Source organism: Castor canadensis, chromosome 5 (assembly GCF_047511655.1).
Source record: "Castor canadensis chromosome 5, mCasCan1.hap1v2, whole genome shotgun sequence".
NCBI classification, from domain to species: domain Eukaryota; kingdom Metazoa; phylum Chordata; class Mammalia; order Rodentia; family Castoridae; genus Castor; species Castor canadensis.
Window position 1 is genome coordinate 9,507,421 of NC_133390.1, and position 23,056 is coordinate 9,530,476.

General features: G+C 43.0%; 1 protein-coding gene across 4 annotated transcripts in view; it reads right to left on the reverse strand.

The window, feature by feature from the left end:
• Nucleotides 1-13,992: 13,992 nt before the first annotated feature.
• The window catches only part of Clic6 (chloride intracellular channel 6), a 42,223-nt gene continuing 33,159 nt past the window's right edge, over nucleotides 13,993-23,056 (reverse strand). For all 4 annotated transcript variants that reach the window (XM_020162711.2, XM_074072726.1, XM_074072725.1 and 1 more), the window contains exons 5-6: nucleotides 22,427-22,608; nucleotides 13,993-16,028 (exon numbers count right to left, since the gene is read on the reverse strand). In XM_020162711.2, the coding sequence (XP_020018300.2) occupies nucleotides 15,867-16,028; nucleotides 22,427-22,608 (344 nt within the window). In that variant the 3' untranslated portion in view covers nucleotides 13,993-15,866. The remainder of the gene's footprint in view (nucleotides 16,029-22,426; nucleotides 22,609-23,056) is intronic.

Consider the following 23,056-nt stretch of genomic DNA (forward strand, 5'->3'; position numbering starts at 1 on the left):
CAATGAATGTATGAGGTGATGAATATTCAAACTACCCTGATTTGGTTAAGACGCTACATAAACAGGAATCAAAACATTACACTGTGTCTCACAAATATGTATAATTATCCTGTGTCAATTAAAACCAAAATAAAGAAAAAGACCTTGACATCATTGACCCAGACACTCAATGTGTTTCATGCAAAACTCATTCTTCATTTTTATGTTGAGTCAGAATTTCCAGGGTTTCAGGCACAGCCTGTTCTCCAGCCCTGCCAGCTACTGAGACCAAACTTCAGTCCTTCTTGGGACACTGGTCATCCAGGAGACTGTCCCTCTTGCTTTATGAGTACAGCAGTGTCCTTCAGGGTCCAGAGCTACTGACACACAGGTTCTTGCAAACACCATCACTGAGAGGCAAGTGCAGTGAGTTCTCAATTTTAGGAGATCAAGGGAAAGGTAGGGTGTGTGTGCTCTTGGTCTTACATGTTTTTCTCTTCAGAGGTTTAAAATTTTCTCTGCTAAAGCAATTCAGAAAGTTAGTTGCCACCCAGCTAGCCATCATCATAGTGAACATTTGCATCCCACGACGGTCTTCTGTGACTTCTCCCACACAATCCTAGCTGGTTTGTAGAAATTTCAGTCCTCTCATGGTATGTGGTCATTTTGAATGGTGCTCACCATGCAAATGATAAAGCAGGGAACAGATAAAAGTTGGGGAGAGTGACAGAAATAAGGCTTATGCCTTGTAAGGCTTGTCTCATATATTCTGAACTCAAGGAAATGACTCAGACCAAATGTGAGTACACTGTGCTTGGTGATGGCTTCAGCAGTGACCTGGACCCAGAGGGGACCTCTTCCCAGGCTCCCTAATCAAGGGGGCTTCTGGAGGAGGTTTCTCTGGGGACAACAGGTATCTAGAACAGAGCTGGGCAATGTTCTTTTTTTTTTCTTTTTCTTTTATTATTCATATGTGCATACAAGGCTTGGTTCATTTCTCCCCCCTGCTCCCACCCCCTCCCTTACCACCCACTCCGCCACCTTGGGCAATGTTCTTGACATTAAAAATATTTTGGAGTGGTAGCTCCCCAAAACACTGGATTTTTTTGTTAAAGATCACAATGATTTCACTTCCATTTCCTCTTTCTGTATCAAAAAGACAGTTGTGGTTCTTCTTGGTTTAGAGGAGAAAAAGAGGTTTGTTCTAGGTGTCCCAACCAGCAGTAACCTGACTCCCACACACACCTACCTCCCTCCCTGACCATCAGCTGCTTTGCATCCTAAGGCCTATGCCTTTAACCTTCAGGGGTTGTCCTGTCACTGACTCTGTCAATTGCTTCTAATAGAAAATACTATATTCAAGAACTTAGCCTAATGACCAGGGAGAAAGCATGATAACCCAGCTTTTATCTACTAGTTTTGCATATTTTCATGCATTTTATGTACATTCTTATAACAGTTCCAAGAGCAGAACAGAAAAGATCTTTTACAGATGAGCAAATTGAGATTCAACAAAATTAAATGACTTGCCTAAGGTCATATGGTTCTTTGCCCAATCATGCATCTGTATTACAAACAGAAAGATATTACAGACAGGCAATGTGGAAGAGAATAAAATGCCTCTTCTCTGACAGACATTGAGAAACATCTGAGATTGTTCTTAAATATTTAGCCAGGCACAGTGTCTCATGCCTGTAATTCTAGCTACTTGGGAGAAAGAGATTGGGAGGATCGAGGTTTGAGGTCATTCTGGGCAAAAAGTTTGCAAGATCCCATACCAATCACTAAAAGGATATTGTGACACACCCGTCACCCCAGCAACACAGGAAATGCAAATAGGAGGATTGTGGTTCAGGCCAGCCCAGGCATAAATGTGAGACCCTATTTGAAAAATACGTCAAGCTTGGCATGTAGCTCAAGAGGTAGATCACCTGCCTAGCAAGTACAGGGCCTGGGTTCAAATCCCATACAGCCAAAAGAAAAAATATATCCACAATCGTTTGGTAGGTTTTGTTGTTGTTTGGCTTTTTTTTCCTTTTGGTGCTGGGAATTGAACCCAGGGCCTCATGTGTGCTAAGCAAGTCCTCTACCACAGACAGTACTCCAGCCCTATTGCACAGTCTCAGTACCTACAGTGGCCACAGCCTTGCTCCTCACCAAAGTAAACTGGCCAATCTCTGAAGCTATCTGAGTAACTTTATGCCTGAATGAATCTTTCTACTATCTTAAAAGTTCATTGAACATAATAAACACTACAGGGTTACTGTTTGATATAATTAATGATCCAAATTAATCCAAAATGCACTGTGTTGACTTCTGAGTCAACTCAAGACAGTACCAGGTCAACAGAGTGGCTCTATTAGAGTGCCTGCCTAGTAAGCATGAGATCCTGAATTCAAACCCCAGCACCAAAAAGAAACTCAAGATCCTCAAGACAGTGCCAAAGAAGACCAGCATTAACCATCATCTCTACAGAGTTAGAATAGTCACTGTGCATACATCCTCTTTCAGTGCCCTCCAGAGTGCTCAGTTTACTAAATCTGCACTGGCTTCTGCTTTGCATTTTATTTTGTGGCCAACAAAAGACATATTGTTCATTGCTAAATTCCCTTGATTAAAAATCCAACTGTTGAGTAATCTTGCCCAGGCTAAACCGTCCCCTTGTTCCTTGTTTCTCATCTGCTGTAACTTCCTTCTCCATTCCTCGTATGAGGATCTGAAAGCTATGTCTGCTTGGTATTGCTCAAATTGCCATACACACCTGTACAGGTACAAATGATACTCTAGAAGGTCTCAGGAGGAGGGTGGTAGGTAGCCAGGACTGTCATTCTCCTGACAGTCTCTCTATAAAAATTAGCTTCAGGCATTAACCACTAACCATGTTCTGAGTTTTGGATGTGAACTTCTGTTATGAGTTGGTATGGAGAAGAGCCACCATCAAGCAAACTGGGATCTCAGAGAGTTAGGACTCAGTTTCCTAGGGTGGAAAATCACTACTGCATAACTCAGCCCCAACTGTCATGCAAAACCCACAAGGGCTTTATCGTAGCAGGAAGCCCAGTTTTCCAGGAGCAAAGGCCCTGAACTAGCATCAAGGTGATGGTGGTCTCTGTAAGGTCACATTTCAGATTTTACCTTGGCATTGCAATTCAAAAACTTCTCTTTAAAAATGGAAATGGATCTTCAAACTTCTCTGAAACAGTGAGCAGAACCTCTTTCACAGAAAAGTGATCACAGATGCCATTTTGACAAGTGATCTAATCAGTTCTCTGGCTACCAGGCAAGACTACCCTACCATGTCTCTCAGAGATCAGGCAAGTCCTTTATCAAGACCTCCTGAGAGATGTCACACCTCCATTTCATCCACTTTAGAGTGAAATGACTCACTGTCAAAAAGGTCTTAGATCCGAGTGAAATCCCAGCTGATTTTAGGGAGAACATTTCTTGAGTCTGGCCCTCAAGACAGGAACACGTACCTCTCTGAAGTCATATAACAAGGAATCCCAGAAATCTCAGAAAATATTCCTAATAATAAAAAGAGAAATCATCTCATCTGTGAAGATGCACGTGGTTACAATTATATATTCATTTCACACCACAGAAACTGCTGTCTCTCTCAACATTTCTAAATGAAACAGCAGCTAAGACAAAACCAGTCTGCTTTGATTACATTTATCTTTCTCAACACAAAACAAAAATTCCATTTTGTTCCCAGGGTAAAAACAAAAAGACCCAACAATCAGAATAATAAATAATACTTTTTAATGTTAACTTAGTTTTTAAAAAAACGACATTTTGTTAATTAATATCTCTCACTAGGGCCTGCTTTGCCAAACTTGAACGCTGGTCACCTTCCAGTTCTTCCCAGTGTGAGATGTTCATGATTTACTTGGAAGTGGCCTCCTGTGAAAGTTGGGAAAGTATAACGTAGCTACACAGGCCACATGGAGAATTGTGTACTAGGTAGAACCAGAACAGATTATTGTTAAAACAAACCTTGGGAATGACATACGCTGAGCTCCTCACTTGGCACCAAGAAGCCTGAGCCCTGAGGACTAGCTTCTGAACATGTGGCATGTGCCCTAGTGACCTTCCATTGTACCAGGGAGGCCTCACTTGATTCTCGTATCCACACAGCCCAGAGCACATTTTTGCCTCCACTTTCCAGCTCAGCACTCCTATTTTGTCAGAGATTTCACTTTTCCCAGGTTTAAAAATCCATTGACCTGTGGCTCCTCCAGTGTCCTGCAATACAACTAAGAGGATCAAATTCATCACCCTCACTTCGCTGGTCACTTGAAAGATGGTGCTTAGTTTGAATGAATAATCCAGGAGTAACCCTGGCCAAAAGACAGACAATAAAGTCATGACAAAACAGACACTGATGCTTACCATGGATGAAATTCAGAGAGTAGAGAAGAATTAGTGTCTCACGTTTTATTATCCTGAACTCCATGTAACTTCTCTTATAATCTTTTCTTTCTAAAGGTAACCTTTTCCACTACAGAAGAAGAGACCTTGGCTTCTTCTTATTATTACTATTGTTGTTGATAATTTGTGAAACTAGTTTTGGGGCTGAACGCAGAGAGGAAAAATCTGTCTACCTTGTATCTGAGACACTTGGTCACCTGTTTAACATGGAACAAAACCATAACAAAGCCCTTCATTGACCAACTGCAAAAGAATCCTTCCTTCTTCCCCAGCCTCTCTCCCCACCCTTCCTTCTCCCCCACCCCCTCCCCACCCTTTGGCAGAAAGCTGAGTAAATAGGTACATTTGGTGCCAGGACCTGAAGGTCAACAAACTTCTGCTTTGTCCAAGGAACCTGGGAATCAAGTCAAGTGGACTTCAGTAAACGTCATACCTTCCCGCTCCCTGGTGTTTGAACCTACAGATTAGGAGTAAAAGTGTCTCAGGGAAGTGTGTCAAAAAGATACGAAGCAGACACCTGATGCTATGGTGTGGCATGGGGCCACCTGAGAGCTTTGGCAATACCACCTCAGCTGACCTGAACTCAGGAATTGTGTACCTATAGTGGGGACATCCTCTGCAATGGTTGTCTATGGCAAGAGAATTCCAGAGTTGGTTTCTAATATTCCTAGGCCCTGGTAAACACATTCTGCATAAACTCCCCACTCGTGAGGGTGTGTAGGACCTATGACTAGATGATATCACTCCTATTACTAGGTTACATGATAGGACAAAAGTTAATGAATTTTGAATATGTAATTAAAGCCCCTGATCAGTTGACTTGACTGACTGTAAGGACTTTGTTCTATGTGGGTCTGACTTTATCAGTTGCCTTACAGTTGATCAAGAAAAGGAAAGCAACCTGGTGGGCCTAGCCTAATCAGATGAGCCTTTTAAAAAGGGGGCTACAAGTAAGAGATGGAAGAAAGCAGAGAAGTTGAAGTGCCACAGACATTCTCTTACAGGCCTTGAAGAAGAAAATTTCCATGTATGAAGAGAACTACAAGGCAGGAAATGGTGGGTGGTCCCTCAGAGCTGAGAGCCTTAGTCTTACAATTTCAAGGAAATGAATTGTGCCTACAACCAGTGATCCGAAAGCCAACCTAAAATCCTGCATGGGAATTACAGCCCCAGGCAATCCCTTAATTTTGGGTTATGAGACCCCAAGCAAAGAACCCAAGTATGGAGGCCCAGGCTCCTTGTATCAGTCAGCTTTCTGTCACTGTGACAACAAGCCTGAGAAAGTCAGCTTAAAGGAGGAAAGATGAATTTTGGTTCATGGTTTCAGAGGTTTTAGTCCATGGTTACTCCACCCCATCACTCTGGGTCTGTGGCATGAGCAGGGAGCATGAGTGAGGCACGCTGCTCATGGTGAGGCATGAGCTGCTCGCTTCATGGTGGCCAGGAAACAAAGAGAGATAGAAAAAGGCAGGGGACAAAGCATACCCTTCAAGGTCATGCCTCCAGTGACCTACTTCTTCCAACTAGACCTCACCTCCTAAAGGCTGCTCTACCTTCCAATTACTCCACAGACTGGCAACCAAACTTTTAGCACATGGACTTTGGTGGACATTTCAGGTCCAAATGGTAGCACTCCTGCTCTCTGGAACCTGTGAAATGATGAGCATATGTCGTGTTAAGCACTAAGTTTGTGGTCATTTGTTACACAGTGAAGAAAATAAATACACCATCCTAGCAACTGCAGAAAGAAAACATATACCACCATCTTCTCCACGTCCATGTTTTCTGTACCCACTCCTCCCTCTCAACTTGGATGCTCAAAGTCGGCTTGTTTATGTGTAGGTGAAGCAGACTGTGGTACAGATGAAGGGACTCTGGTGGGGGTACCAGCAAAGGCTCCTACAATCTCTACTCCTAGTTGATTGAATAGAACATGTTCTGCAAACAGGACAGCTATTATACCCATGTGGCTGATTACTCTTTGCCACACAGGAAATAGTCAACTAATTAGACAGTACTAATTTAGTTAGATTACATCGATATCCTAAATTTGGAGAGTGGCTTCACCAGAAAGTAAAATGTCCATGAAAAATCCCAAAAGCAGGCAGCAAAAGATGTCTGAAGTCAGAATCATACCTAGGATAAGAGTGGTAAGGGGTGGGACGAGCTCTGTGCCCAGTGGCTATTCCCAGGAATTATTGCTGCTGAACTGTCTCTCGCTCAGGATTTAGCACTAATATCTGGAAAATATAAAGATCATGGCAAGCAATTCCTGCTTTTGACAGGTGAAAGATCTGAGGTTCTAGGAGTATTAGCTATCTTCCCAGAGCCACCCAGCCAGATGGGACAGAAGAAAGACTGTCTGGTCAGCCTCCCCTGTAGTGCAAAGTGAGTCAAGGGTTGCCTGTTGTTTAAGTGGCCAACTCTTGCAATTAGGATGTCCAGCTCAGGTCTCACTTCAGCCTGAACCTAGCTGGCCTTGCTCTACCCAGAAGCATGACAAGTGCTCTCCTGACTGCCTATTTTTCTCTAGCTTCAACTGTGCTCTCACTTCTGGCATTGCTCATTACTAAGACTGAGGTGACTCAGCTATTCTGTGCTCTACAAACCTGAGGTGGTAGTTTCCTGTGGCTTCAGTAACAAAGTACCACAAATGGCTTAAAACACCAGAAATGAGTTATTCTCTTGCTGCTCTGGAGGCCAGAAGTCTGAAATCAAGGTGTCAGCAGAGCCTAGCTCTCTCTCTGATGGCTATGGGGAAGGAACCTTCCTTGCCTCTTCCAGCTTCTGGTAGCAGCTGGCCATCCTTGACTTTCTTTGATTCCTGGCTGCATCCCTCCAGTATCTTACTCTAGCTTCATGTGTGTGGCCCGTTCTCTGTGTGACTGTGTGTCTTTATAGTGATGATGATGACACCAGTCATATTGATTTAGGGCCTATCTTAATCCAATATGAGCTCATCTGAATTTAATTACATTTGCAAAGACACTGTTTCCAAATAAGGTCACATTCTGAGGTTCTGAGTGACATGCATTGTGAGGGAACATTGTACAACCCACTGCACAACCCACTGCCCTGGGTTTTATGTTTATGCTCAGACCTAACCTCAACCAACTTCCTTGAGAAAAGAGGTGCTTTGTACATGCAGACCTTCCCAACACCCCTCTTCCTCACCTCAAATACTGTGATAACCCAGGACCCAGAAACCAGAGTTAAACTAGAAATATCTTAGAGACTACCTAATTAGTGGCTGATTCTCTCCTAGTTTCACCTGGGGAGAATCAAAAAACACTAATGTCTAAGCCTAACCCCTAAGATTGTGACTCAGTTGGTGGAGATATGGCCTGGGTACTGGCAGTTTTTACAACTCTCAGAAGGTTCCATTACACAGCCAGGGCTGAAAACCCAATCCAGCCCAGCCCCTCAGTTTCCAGGTGAAACACTTGAGGCAGATAAACCTCTTCCCATCACCCTCCCCTCCATTTATTGCTACCTCTAAGACTTTACGCTGCCAATTCTCTGGCCAGTGGAATATCCTGCTCCCCTTAAGTGGGACAAGGACCCGAAGTTGTCAGAACAAAGTCCCTGTGGTGGCCCCAAGCCTCTATGCACGAGAGAGAAGCGAGGAAGGCCATGGAGTAAGATGTCAGCTCCTCGCAGAGGTCACAACTAATTACTGGTGCTCAGCCATGACCACTAGAATGATGCAGTGTTTGTGTGGGCTTCGTGAACTGTACAGCATTCTGCAAATGTGTGCTATCACTTTGATTCCTTCTTTGCTGGCAGCATTCCCCAGGTAGCTTTGTAAAACTCCGGAAGTGGGTATTTTGCCCCTCACCACTTAGCTTCCGTTGTACATGTTCTGTGTCTTTCTAGCCATTATTCTATTTTCTCATTGTAACTGCACATTTTTTTTAAAAAAAGAAACATTTTGTCAGTTCATTTTAGTCTTGGCGCATTCTGGTATCATACTTTTTTGTTTATTTTTTTTTTTTAAGACAAGATCCTGCTATGTAGCCCAGGCTAGCCTCGAACTTGCAGCCCTCTTGTTTTGAAACATCTCCCCACCATGCCCAGCTCCAGTGTCATACTTAATATAACAAATTCTCCCTTCCCTTGCCTGAGCTAACAAAAAAATGTCAAATTTTGCATCAGAGAGACACCACCAAATGATCCCAAAAGTTTTCTTTCAAATAATACTCATTTGGGGACCAGTGAGTCATTTATGAGCTACAGAAAAAAAAAAAATCAAAACCAACCACTGAAATATTCTAATAGAAGCAAGGCAAGTCCCACTATTCTGTCCTCCCTTAGATATTAGGTGCCCCTATAACCCATTTCCTCCTTCCTTTTGACTCCAAATGTGGAAGGAAACAAAGACCACAGGGAGAGGGAATCACGTGACCTAAGCAGGCATCTATACCTCAGCCTATGAGTGGTTTGAAAATTAAGAGGCAAAGAACCTAGTTAATAACTCTTGTTACTCTTTTATTTTAGTTCGGTCCACACCTTCAGGTAAGAAGACCACTACACATAATTTCAATATTTGGGTACAGAAATGACAGGGAAGGGCCTGGCTGGATGGTACTGCCCAGGGGGAGGTCTGGGACCTCTCACCTCCTGCCATTCACTAACTTCCACACAGGGAAAATTTTAGTTTACCAAAAGACCCACTGGGCTTACACGCCATGGCAAATACCACACCTACCTCTACCCTGGCATCATGGAGTCTCTCTCTCTCTCTCTCTCTCTCACACACACACACACACACACACACACTTCAAGTCCTATTCCTAGATACTCTTTTTTAATTTAGTTGGTTAGTTTTCTGAACAAAGTCTTCCTGGTCCATTTTTTTGTGGGGATGTACTGAAGCCATGAGGCTTCAAGTGTGCTTTCCTAATGAATTCATTCAGGAAGTTGGCCCTCCAAAGTCTAAAAGGGAGGTAAAAACAGAGGAAGGCTTTGGTGACAGATGAAACTGGGCACAGCATCATAAAAACACAGTAACAACATAGCTATCACCTTTCTCTTCTTCTCTGTCAGCAAGTAGCTCAGCCACTGGACTGTCAGTCCAAGGCCTGGGACCTGGCTGGTCTGAAGATGGGATGTCCAGACTGCTTTTGATACGGTTATATGATGACATCAAATGGATGCATTCTTGATCATTTGGCAGTAGACCCAGGAATAATTCTGTCAGTCACAGGGACTCGGTTATAGAGCCACAGGTGTTCTGCATGATATCTGTCCCCACTGGCAGCAGGATCCTCATCTCACCCTCTGACCCCACAGTATGCAGCCCCTTCACTGCACAGGGGTGGCCTGAAAGCCCCAATTTCTGAAGTCCTCCCACCTCCCACCCCCATCTGTTGTCACAAACAGAAAATGGGTGAGGGGAAACAAGAGTGAGCCAAGTGAGTGTTAGGCATGATGAGGAACTCACTGCCCCTGGTACTTCATGACAACACAGATAGTCACAGGACAGCGAAGGCTCTCCCATAGACACTCTTCAGCACATCGTAAAATGCAGCCTGACCCTTGGACATGGCCTTCCTAAAAGCCAGGGCCGAGACCTCAGAATCACTTCATGCTTTGCCTCTCTAATCCTGAAAGGCCACCTTTGACAGGTGGGCACCCTGAACTGACACCCAGAGGGATGGGCTAGGTTTGGATGAAGTCCTTGGGGCTGTGTCTGCTTCAGGCCCCAGCAGTCAACCCAACCAGTACTTCAAGTTCTATTGTCTCACATACAGTTCAGTAGAGGATGGAGTGAGGCCACCTGGCTTCAGGGAGTGGGAGGAAGCGCCACCTAGTGGAACTACTCTGGGCGAGCTCTGGCTTCAGGGACACTTGTATAGGTTTGCTTTTCCATTTCTCAGAGCTTTGTGTAAATGCCGTACAATTGAAAACAGTGTCTCTGAGATAAATGAGAGGGATCACCAACCAAGCTGTCAATCCACTGTGGAGCCATCTAGTCCAATGTGCCTGATATCTCTGTCAGCCAGCCCAACACCCCTAGACAGCCCAGAAACTGACGGAAGGGACAGCCAAGCAGCTGGTGGCCACCATCCCACAGTGCTGATCTGTCAGGAGCCAGAAATTCAGAGTGTGACTGTTTTCCACCTCTGTGAGAAAGGTTCAAGTTCCTATAAACTTGTCAACTCAGGCCCGTTGACAACTTATTTTTAGGACTATAAACCAGTAAATAATCACCACAGAAATTAATTTGCATGCAGCCAGTTACATTGCAGATTTTACAGAGAACTTCTAAATATACAACCTCCTTCATGATTGTGAGATATCATTTTGATTTCCCAAATGAAAAGAGTGAGAGTGAGAGGTTAAATGACAGACATGCCAGAAGTATTGGGGAAACAGATTTAGGACTTTAAGCCTTCTAGGGATTTTGTTATTGTTTTAGCAGTACTGGGGTTTGAATTCAGGACCTCAAGCCTGCTAGGCAGGTGCTTTATCACTTGAGCTACTCCAGCAGCCCTTTTTGCATTGGTTATTTTTGAGATAAGGCCTTGCTTTATGTTGTGACCAGCCTGAACCACAGTCCTCCTATTTATGCTTCCTGCTGTAGCTGGAATAACAGATGCTTGTCATCATGCCTAGCCATTGGTTGAGATGGGGTCTCATGAACTTTTTTGCCAGGGCAGGCCTGGGACTATGACCCTCCAATCCCCACTTTGCAAGTAGCTTGTATTACAGATTTTAGCCACTGTCCTGGGCTCTGTTTTTGTTGTTGTTGTTGTTGTTTGTTTTGTTTTCTTAAATTTCAGTACTGCCTCAAAAATCCTTTTAGGGAAGAGGGCAGTAACATGGTTAACTTGTTAGTACACAATACCAGAAAGGAAAAACAAGCAAATAAGCAAATAAAAACTTTAGTATTATCTGAAAACATCCCCTGTTACAAAACCAAGGAATATTCAAGGTAAGGACTATCTATGCCACTCCTTCTAGGTCCTGGAAATTCTGGAATTATTCTGGACCATGGGGGATTCAAAAAAAATTGGAATAGCCTTTCTACACTCTGGTTGGTGTTGGTTGTGAATGTAGAAGGTCAGAGCTTCAGAAAGAGACAAAACTCTGGTTTACAAGTGTCAGCCACCTGGAAAGACAGCTTTGCAGTAGGACAGAGGCCAGCAAACCAGCTAGATCACGGGTAATCCTAGTCCAATCATTAACAGCCACTGTCCTTGTCCTTTAGGAACAACACTACAGGAGTTGGAAGAAGAGATGGGAGTGGGAAGTGCCATCAATAAAATGAGGATTGTTAGGTTGGCTGAAATGACCAGGAGCCCCGAGAGTGTCAAGGCTGGCATAGGACAAATTGTGCACAACAGTCCCCATAAAAGGTTAAAAAAAATGAACAGCATATGGGACAAGATTCCATTAGTGGCCCAACCCTAGAAACACCTTCCCTCCACCCCGCTTATGCAGTTCCATGCTTCTGAACACAATCTTCCCCTGACCATGGCTCCACCTGTTTATTGGCAGAAAATGGCAGCTTCAGGTTTTCCTTGACTTGATGTCTTCCTTCAAGGCAAGGACTGTCAAAGACTCAGCTAGAAGTCTCTGTAATGGGAACACTGACATTGCCCACTGTCAACCAAGGTTACATGGTGAGTGCCACCCCTGCAGGGTCTCTGAGTACAGTTAACAGAAGAGGGGCTCCTGGAGGTAATGGATTTACCATGTCCCAGTAAATAATGCCATCCTTTCCTTCCCTCTGTGACCAGGGGCCATGCACTCCCATCTGGCCTTATAAAGTGGTCCTGCCCTAAAATATGTTAACACGCTAACCCCAAATCCACAGGTGTGAAGGGGAAACAGGTATATGGGAGAATTCAGAATTAAACCAGCATATGCAAAACGAATGTGAAGAAATACTTCCCAATTTATCCGTAGTATGTATGTAGAGTTTATGAATGCTATGCCCTTAGAATGGTGCACATTTGGTTCTCATAATTGCAAAATAAAAGAAGGGTTGGGGATTGCATTTTTTAAAAATAATAAAGTCATTCTTAAATTCTTCCAAAGCCTAACTATGAACCACTGGAAGTGAGAACTGAGAGGCAGGTGAGCAATGCTAAGAGTAAGTTACTGCTCAATGTCTCCAGAGGCTAAAAGGGAGCCCTGAGCTCCACCTGCATGCATGTGTGTGCACACGTGTGTGCGTGTGTGTGTTGTAAGCCCATCTGGGAGGGTAATAAGTTCCATCCTGGGGACTAGAAATTACATATTAGTCCTCTCCAATTTGTTGTTTTAATTTTCTAGTTGTCAGATCTCTTTTTTTTATATATTTTTTGGCAGTACTGTTTTTTTTCTTTTTTAAACTCAGGGCCTCATGCTTGCTAGGCAGGCACTCTGCTACTTGAGGCGTGCCCCCAGGCCTTTTTGCTTTAGCTATTTTTCAGATAGCGTCTAGAATTTTTATCCTGGGTGGGCCGGACCATGGTCTTTCTACCTCCATCTCCCACATAGTCAGGATCAGGGCTTTACCACCCCCAACGTTTTTGTTGAGATGGGGTCTCGCTAACTTTTTGCCCCAGCTGGCCTCATACCTGGATCCTCTCAATCTCCTCTCCACCTCCCAAGTAGCTGGGATTACAACTGTGTTCCACAGCACAGGGTCCTTATCCTGCCATTCAGAGCTGTTCCTACAATCTGCCTCCAAAGAGGGATTCGACCTCTGTCCATGTTTGTGTTCTGTATGGCATGTTTTCAGAACAAATACATTTTTTTTAATGCTGTAATGAAGATTTTTAAACCAGCATTACATACTCCTAGTATTTCCTACCTTCCCACGTAAACACAGTTTTAGAGGCTATAAAGGGAGTTTGGGGGTGGGGCTGCAGACAGAGCAGGGTGTGTGCAGGGCTGGGAACAGGGGGCAGGGCAGGGAAAACTGCCAGATTTCGCTTTGCTACAACTACATGTAAAAACAGAGCAGCCTAGGAGAACTGTTTCAGTCACCTGTGCAAAGACAGCTCACATGTGCCTACTTAAGCCTATTTGATGCACCATTAAAATATCTTCATGAGCCAGGCACGGTGGCTCACACCTGTAATCCCACCTACTCAGGAGGCAAAGATGGAGAGGATCGAGGTTCCAAGCCAGCCCTGGCAAAAAGTCCCTGAAACCCCATCTTAACCAATGACTGGACTCATTGGTCCTCTCCTGTCATACAGCTACATGGGATGCGTAAATAGCAGTATTCTAGTTCAGATGGACCTGGATGTGAGAGCTTTATTCAAAAATAATGAAAGCAGAAAGGGCTAAGGACGTAGCTCAAGTGATAGACAGAATGCCTGCCAAGTGCAAGTCCCTGAGTTCAAGTCCCAGTACTATCAAAAGGAAAATAAAAAGTCTTTGTGGTTCATACATAATTCAATATAGATAATCTCTAACTCAAATGACAATAAGCTGATTCAATTTATTCTCACCATTTTAAAAGAAGCCCATAGACTTCATTTTATTTCTTTAAATCTAAATGGGACAAGTTTAAAAAAATTAAGGAGATTTATTCCACTTAAAAATTTTTATAATTTGTTTAATTTTTAAGGCATACAGAATGTTTGATCATTCTAACATCAAAAGTACAAAAACAGCACTAGTAACATTTGGTAGTCCTCTCATTTACCAAGTTTAAATACAACATTATAAAACTAAATTTCAAAATCTGACTTCTAAAGAAATGTGAAACAATATGGTGAATAGTGACACTGGCTAGACCCAACCTCCAAAAAAAAAGTATGTGGGATAAAACCACAGCATCCCACAGTGAGCAAGGAAAGAAAATGGCCTCTAAACAAGAATTTGTTTCCTTATAAGACATTTTTGACTAAGCCCGAGGATCAATACCGAAAATGCACGTACCCTCTCTCAAATGAATCACCTATAGAGCAGATGTATGGATGAAAAATAAGCATTTTGGCATCCATCATACACCACATCCAGCTTTATAACAAGGGTTTTCTATAAGATGCAAGTCACTGTCAAGGAAGAAGCTGATGAAGTCTTGCTGAGTATCTAAGCTGCTTCCCATTTTCTCTCACGTGTGGGCTAGAGCCCAGCAGCACCCCCTACACACACACACACACACACACACACACACACACACACACACACACACGCAAAGCTAGGATGAGGGTGGGTTGCAGGGATGGTGCAGGGAAAGCCACAGATAGACCAGAAATGCTTTGAGTCAATCGTTTCCACTTCCTCCCTCACTAGATCATTTACCAGAACTGCCCAAGAGTAGGACCCTCTGGGTTTTAATCTGGAATTTAATCTCCTTGGGTTTTTCCAGCCTGACCTCAAAATAAGATATAAAGGGCACAGCAATGACAATGACTGAACTAGCTCCCATGACATCATCGTCACAGGAGATGCCATGTTGAATCTTAGAGCAGCCATGAGATAGAAATAAGGTGTGCTAGATTCCGTTTCCATGCAGGATGGAGAGCTTCTCCAGGTTGCAGCTGATATGAGGAGTCCCCCTTGAAAGCATTTTCCTCTAGAGGGGAGGGAGCATGAGAAGGTAAAAGAAAGGGAGCTGGAACCAAAGGCACAGAAAGGGCTCTCCTCCACTGCCTTTCCTGGAATCAGAGGCAGCAGCAACCCAGAGGTGAGAACAAGGCATCCTGGGGTTTAGTCACACTGGTCCTGCTGGTCCTGTGTCTCCAAGCACTCTGTAGTCCCCTGCCTCTTTAACCCCTGACCCAAAGTCCCCCTTCTAGCTCTGCAGGGCCAAATCTTTTTGTTTGTTTTAGGTCTTTTATGATGACTAACAAGGCCCCAAAAGGTCCTCTCAACAGTCCTTTAAATAAATACAATGCCATGAAAGTGTGTGTGTGTGTGTGTGTGTGTGTCTCCGTGCATGTGTGTCCATGGGAAAGGCTGAAGATGCAGGAGATAGCCACCGAGATATCATCAGTAATTAAGTGGAGTGAAATTTTTCCCATTCTTCTTTATATTCTCTGATACACTTTTAAAGTATGAAAATAGGTATGTCTCATTTTATAATTATAAAAACAGTATTTTCATTCTGGAAAACTTAAAGTAATATTTGAAAAGAGAAAAACTAGGATACCTATGATTACAAAAACTATCAAAGAAAGACCAAGCTTTTTTAAAATGAGGGAATTGAACTCAAAGCCACTTTGCTTTGAACCTTAAACTGCAAAACACATGTTCTGCATCTCACAGAGTACATCAGTGAATGTCAAAGGTATAAATTAACATAGACTAGACAGCTGATGCGTATAACAGATACTGGTGTATTAAGACACACAAGTGAGCTGACAAACTACAAGGCCACGTGTCACTTTCGCGGCTCTCACGATGGGCACATCTATTGTGCAAAGTTGATTTCTGGGGGAAATACATTCAACACTCTTTGAAGCCCAGCTCACTCAACTAGGAAATAAAACAAGAAGCACCCGGCTTCACTTCATTCTTTTCGCAACATCTGAGTAGGCGTGTTCGATCTCCTGGTTGGCTGGACACGTGTTCGTGAACTCATCTCTAGCGTAAGCATTGTTCAAGTATCTCCAGATGCCAGACATTTCAGGAGGAAATTCAAAATCTCTGTATTTCTTGGCCACAATCTGAAAATTAAGAAGAAATTATGAGTATAGGGGAAAATCCACTAACGTAGGCAAGCAAATCAGACAATCCATTCCTTTGAGGCGCGTAATTCATTCCTGATGTCATACTGTGTCATTCGGACTGCCCACAGTGGCATTTTTGACTTTGTATTAAGGCATCTTGGGGGCAGGACAGGTAATTAAGTCACTGGGCTCAAAAGAGTAGTTGCACACAGTCCTGCCCGCTGGGTTGCCACAGGCAACTCTGTATATATTCTGTATTCTAGTAGATTTCTCCTGTGTGCTGTGATTGCCTTGCCCTGTATTCTGCCACTATTTTATATGGCACATATAAATTCATGATAAAATCTTTGGTTTCCATTGTGTCAGGATCACTGCACAGTGGGCTCTGCTTATACTACTTGCTGAACTGCTCCTCCTGCAATCCCAAATATCTTTGTCTGTTACTCCTCCAGATGTCCATCATTCTGTCCCCAGTGGGACAGAGTGACCAATCGATTGTGGGCCTACCATGTGTACAGGTTCGATGCGTGAGCAGACAAAGCACAGTAGTTACCCTCATGGAGACAGTGGATGCAAAGAAAGAACAACTCAAAGTGAGCGCCATGAGAAACTCGGCACTGGGAGATGTTTCCCCAGGCTGCAAGGGTCCAGCTGGGGAATGGGTCGAAGGACGGTGCATAACACTGAGGACTGTATCCGTTTGCTCAGAGCTATTGTAACAAAGTGCCACAAACTGGGAGGTATTCTCTCATAGTCCAGGAAGCCAGAAATCCAAAAGTCAAGATGTCAGCAGAGCCCTGCTCTCATAGAAGTCTCTATGAAAAGGTCTGTCCCAGGCCTTCTCTCCCAGATTCTTGTCATTCCTTGGTATGTGGAGGCATACTCCCGTTTTCACATGGCGTTGTCTCTGTCTCAAATTTCCCTTTCTGCAAGGACCCCAGTCACATCAGAGTAGGGTCCAGGCTACTCCAGTCTGACCTCATTTTAACTAATGACATCTGCAAAGACCCAGATGCTAGATGAGGTCACATTCTGAGGTCCACATGGGTAGGACCTCAGCATATGAATCTGGGGTGGGAGAAACACAATTCAATGTGTAATAGGGACCCAGAAAGACCAGAGCCAGTTCCACCTTGTCTCCTCCCATCCCCCAGTTCCCAGGAAGTCTCAGTGAAGTCAGCCTGGAGTTCACCACAAATTAGATCTTTGGGATTTATTTCTCAGATTTTGGAGGGCAGAAACCACTGATGCAGTGTGACAGCAAATTAGGACCAAATGACTTTTAGAAAGCCTCTAAAATGGTTCACATCTTTTACTTCAATTCAAACTTATAAATGTTGATGCTAAGAAATCTCATTTGCTTGTTGTCATTAACTTGGCTTACTTTGCCCATCTTTTTTTTCTTTTTTTTTGTACATTTCTTCTCTGAGTAAATTTGTTAAATGTATTCCTTTATGTTCTATTTTCTCTGAATTCAATGCTTACTTTATTTTCTGTCTTTCTCTGTGTATGTGTGCACTCATGTGTGGGGTTATCTTGCCGGTAACTGAGCAGGCTACCTAAGGCTTAAATCTTTCAGTGGTTGGTTTCCTGTGGAACTCCAAATAATAGGAATTCTCACTGGAGGTGTGGCTCAAGTGGAAGAGTGCTTGCCTAACAAGTAAAAGGCCTGGGTTCAATCTACAGTACCAAAATAAATAAGTAAGTAGATAAGACAGAGAGAGAGAGAGAGAGAGAGAGAATAGATACTAAGTAGATAGACATGTACAACCATACATAAATGGAATTCTCTATTTCTTGATTTTTATTGGCTTGAGACTCCTGATGGTGACAGATGAGGAAGTTTGTGTGTCTGCACTTCTTCTCTCCTCCAAAGATTATAACCGTATCCAGATGTTCTGTTCTGTCCCTGTAGCTGTTGCCTGGTCTTAATGCTAATTTTAGATTTCAATGGGTTCTCTATTTTTCAACTGTCCTTTTATGCCACACACCTTCTCTGTGCCTAGATTCTTATTTCGATGATCATTTTATTATTTCATTACATAGCTGTTTTTTTTTTAAAGACTCAGGACTGCTTATTTTACTGAATTAGGAGTCTAGGTAGAAATTACAATTTGCAGGATATAAAATTCTTACCCAATACATTCACTTACTTCTCTATAGATGCTAAACCTCTATTTTTAATGTCATCAGGACATCTGAGGCCAGTCTGAATTTCTTCCCCATGTAGGTGTTTTTACTATTTATTTTATTATTACTATTACTATTGTTATTATTATTAGTTATTGTTGTTATGATTATTATTGTCCGGATGTCTGCTATGGTTTGGACATAGTTTGAGTATGTCTCTCCAATGCGTTGTGTTTTGGAAGCTCGGCCATTAAGTGGGACAGTGTGAGTGTGGGAGGTGGTAGCCCCTTGCACAGGCAAGGCTTAGTAACAGGTCACTGGGGCCATGTCCTCAGAAGAGACTGAGACAGTTCTCTAGGGATCCTGGTTAGTTCTCTCAAGAGGGCTGTTCTAAAAGAGCAAGACTGGCTCCTTCCCACTCTCTGGCTTCCTTTCTCACCATGTGATCACTCTCACACAAGCTCTCACCACGCAGATACCATCACCATGAGGGCCTTACCAAGTCAATGTGTGCACATGGCCACAGAACAAAGCTAAAACAGTTTCATTTCTTCATATATTACCTAGTCTTAGGTATTTCATTATAGCAATGGAAAATAGACCAATACAATTCCCACAGGGTTCTTCTTTTATTCTCAAAGCTCAATGAAGCATCATCGTACTGATTGTTCTGGGGCAATGCCTTCCTAAACATGACCTCTCATTTAAGCAGGAGTTCAGGGCTAGGGAGATATGAGTGCTTGCCTGGCATGTGTGAGCCCTTGGGTTTCACTCCCAGCATTACAAAATAAAAACAAAAAGTAAATAAAGTAGCCAGCATGGTGGCACATGCTTATAAGTCCCGGTATTTGAGAAGCAGAGACAAGAGAATAGTGAATTTGGGGCCAGCCTGGGTTATGTAGTGAGACCCTGCAACAAAAAAACAAGGGCTGGGGATGCATCTCAGTGCTAGAGCATTTGCCTAACCTGTACAAGGCCCTGGGTTTGATCCCCAGCACTACAAAAAATTTTTTTAAAAAGATAAAAATAAATAAAGTAAAGCAAAGGTCCAGGTTAAATTTTAGTTAAAGTATTTTCCCCTCGAATTTCCCTTTCTTTTCCTTTCTCCTGTCCTGTTCTCTTATCCCCAGTTATACATACACCTGGGATCCTACTAATCACTTTCTCCTCCTTTGTTTTTCCATTTGATTTCAGGCCTAGGCTCCAAATCCCCAAATTATTTTGCCATTGCTTTTTTCTTAAAATCTGCTGTCCTGATTTCCAATCCTTTTATAAGTATCTTTTTTTTTTTTTTTGGACATTTTGTGTATCGTCTTTGAGCTTTTTCTGTAAAGATACATACTCTTTTTCACTTCTTGAGGATGTAGTAAAGTTTGGAACTTTCTTTAATTTCCTGGAACAAATGTTCATTGCATATGTTTCTCACTGCCTTTTTGTTATTGTTGTTCCTTCTTATACTTGCCCTCCCCTTATTTCATTAGCTTTAACTACACAGAGGTCCTACTTGGATTCCTTTTGGTTATTAGTCATCTTTTAATGAAGCAGACATATTGGAGCTACAATTTCTTAAAAATAGTGAAGTAAGACAGAGCAGGTGGTAGATCAGTTTGGATGCTCTCACCCAACTATCCTCTTCTCTGGGTCACAAGGACACATTAGGGTTAAGGCTATGGTTAAGATTAGAGTTAGAATTAGGGGGTCATCAGCTTTACAACTCACAGATTAACCAGGATGTCACCATGGTTAAACATGAAAGTTTGGGCATTTCTAATCTCTTTCTTGACTCCTTGGGGCTTTTCTTTTCTCTGCTCAGGAGCCATAAAACAGAAAGTCACCTCCCACTCCATGTTTTATCTCTGGATGAGGGGCTGGGTGATGGCACCTCTGCTTGGTCCTCCTTCAACTCTGCCTCCTCAGAGATCTCTTGAAAGTGGTCTCTACGGAGAGGCTCCTTGCTTCCCTCATGACCTACTGCACGCCCTGGCTCTCAAATAAAGTCATTTGGTTTGGGCATTCCGGGATTACACTGTTTACTTTTTGAGAACTCTGAACCTTGCTAATGATTTGGAGAAATAAGAATCTGTCCTGTGGCAGCTCCCATTGGGTATAGTTTCTTAGTGTTCAAGATGGTGATCTGCCATTCTTTGTAGTTTTGTGAAATGTGAAGCTAATACTCTATTTTCATATTGTTTTCACTGGGTTTCAGGAAGGGGAAGAGCTCATAAACCCTTCACTCACTCCTCTTTTACCATAATTCCCTTTGATTCCTTCTCATTTCCTTTCAGAAGTACTCCATACTGGAAGATCGTTAAGCTATTTGGTATCTTGAAAGCTAAAAGGCTTTGAAGATTTTGCAACTCGGTCTTATATTGGAGTCCTGGACTGTTTCATTTCCCTCAGAAGCTTAACCCAACCACTGAAATATAAAACAGCCTTTTTTTCTTTAATAGGAGCTAAACAAGTGGCAATTAATGCTGTATAGCTAGAATATTTTTATTGCTCTTTTTTGTTTTTTGGACATGAAATATCCCAGCAAATCACTCACATTATGAAGGTTTAGTTCCCCAGCTGGTGGCACTGTTCAGAGGTGACCAATCATAAGTGCACTAAACTCACCAGTGGGTTAATCCATTGATGATGAGGTTGGCTGCTGAATGTACTATTGGGGGTGGAGCCTGGTTGGAGGAAGTAAGTCACTGGAGGTGTGCCTTTGAAGGATATATCTTATACTTGGACCCTTCCTCTTATTCCATCTGCTTCCTGGCTGCCATGAGGTGAGCAGTTTTCCTCTGCCATGCCTTTCTGTGATGACGCTGTGCCTCATCCCAGGCCTAATAGCAATGGAGTCAACCAAACATGAACTGCATGCAACCTCTGAAACCATGAGCCAAAGTAATCCTCTCTTCTCTTAAGTTGATTTTCTCAGATATTTTATCACAGTAATAAAAAACTAACACACTCTTCCTCAACCTCTGTGTACCTCTGTAATACTCCCCCTAGTCACAGCAAAAGCTAAAAAGCAGTCACTGAAAGGGACAATGGCATAAGTATCCTGTTGGAAAATGGCTCCCAAATTCAGCAGGTTTTGAGGGATTGAGATGCTTTCATTAGATTTTGGATGCCAGGGCACTGGCAAAGCTTCTGGAAAGACATTCACTCGAGGGATTAGCAACTTGCATTGGAAGTGGTTGTCCATCATACAGACAAGGAAGAGAGAAGAGAGACAAACAGGTAAAGACTGAGGGGGAAGAGGGCAGGAAGATGTGCACAAAGAGAAGGAAAAGTGATGATGTGGAGAGACCAGGAGTAGCTGCGGAGCAATGGCACTACAGGCTGTGTGGACCTGACGTGTACTTTATGTGTTGTTAGAACACAGGGTGATTGACTTGTATTCCCCTGTGTCTCTCTTAATATCCCTGCTCGATAACAACCTGGCTGTGGACCTGGGGGATTTTAATAATCAAGATGCCCCAGAGGAAGGCATGGGCTTCTTTCTGGGTATCTGAGGCTACTGAGGGTCACAGATATAGCAATAGTGACAATGACAATAATGATTAATACCTGTAAGTGACACAGAGGCTGAGAGACATAAGCAACTCAGGAGTCCTAGTGTGAGACAATCTGTCTGGCAATCCCAGGGTCACCCCTAGAAGTTCTGGTTTACTAGATCAGGCAGTGGATCAAGGGACTTGCATTTCCTAAAAGCTCCCAAAACAACTTTTATGCTTTCTAGCACTGGAGAACCACTGGTCTAGGAAGTCTTTAAATCCTAATAATATGACCCATGTCCCTTAGATAGTGTTCAACTATCTGAGAAGACAGGGTACCAACTATGGCAGAGGTCAAGCCAAGAATCTCAGCTGCTGAAGGTCAGTGTTAATAGGTGATGGAACACTCCTCTGTCATCCCTAGAAAAAGCTAGGCTTATCCTTATGATCATCAAAAGCCTCCAAGCCTCAAGTGTTAAATGTCAAGGAAACCCTAACTTTCCTCAAGTTGCTTTTGCATAACTTTAGTTGAGAAGAGTGGTGAGAACAGAGGGACAGGAGCCAAGTTCACAGGTATTTCATGGGAACATCTGGAGCCCATCCTTTTGTGTATATGAAACCTGAGGGCTTAGCTGCCTCAAACAGAAACAAGTTAGTTTTCAGTTGAAGAATCCACAGTTCAGGTTGTTTAAATGTCTGGCCCAAACGCAAGTCAAAACAAAGTCAAACAAAGCCTCCTTCACGTATTCAGCACAGATGTCAGGAGAAAAGACAAACCTTAATAATATGAAGCTTGGGTAAGAGGTTGCAGTCAGCCAGCGTGAGCTCATTCCCATCCAGAAATTTCCTTCCAGAAACAGTGACATCCTCGGTGCTATGGGCATCTATTTCATCCGGCAGAGGGCTGTTTAAGTAATTATCCAGCTTCTTCAGGGCCCGTAACAAGTTCTTTTCATAAACTAAAACAGAAGACAAGAAATTGCCAAGCTAGGCCATGCAAGTTATCATCTACTTATGAGGGAGCTTGATGCTCTTGTACCCCAAGACATGACCAGCCAGTGATGGATGGAAAGAAGGAAGGACATGGATGTAACATATCTGAATGAGGACTCACTCCTTCCTGGAGAACAACACTGCTACTTCTAGAACTCATGTATTTATTTAAAAAGCATGTATGGAAAGCCTATAATTAGGTAGATACTGGCAAAAGCATCATTTATACAACCTGGGTTGTGAATATTGTCCCTAATAATGTCTTTTTCTGGATTCCCACCCTCTACTGGATCTCTTGGAAGTCATGTGCAGAGTCAAAGCCAAAGGTATTATTTGCTTATTTCCAAACTCCCATCACGATCCTCTTAGAAACGAGTTCGAATTCCCACCATCTTTTAAGCAGCCACACAGAAG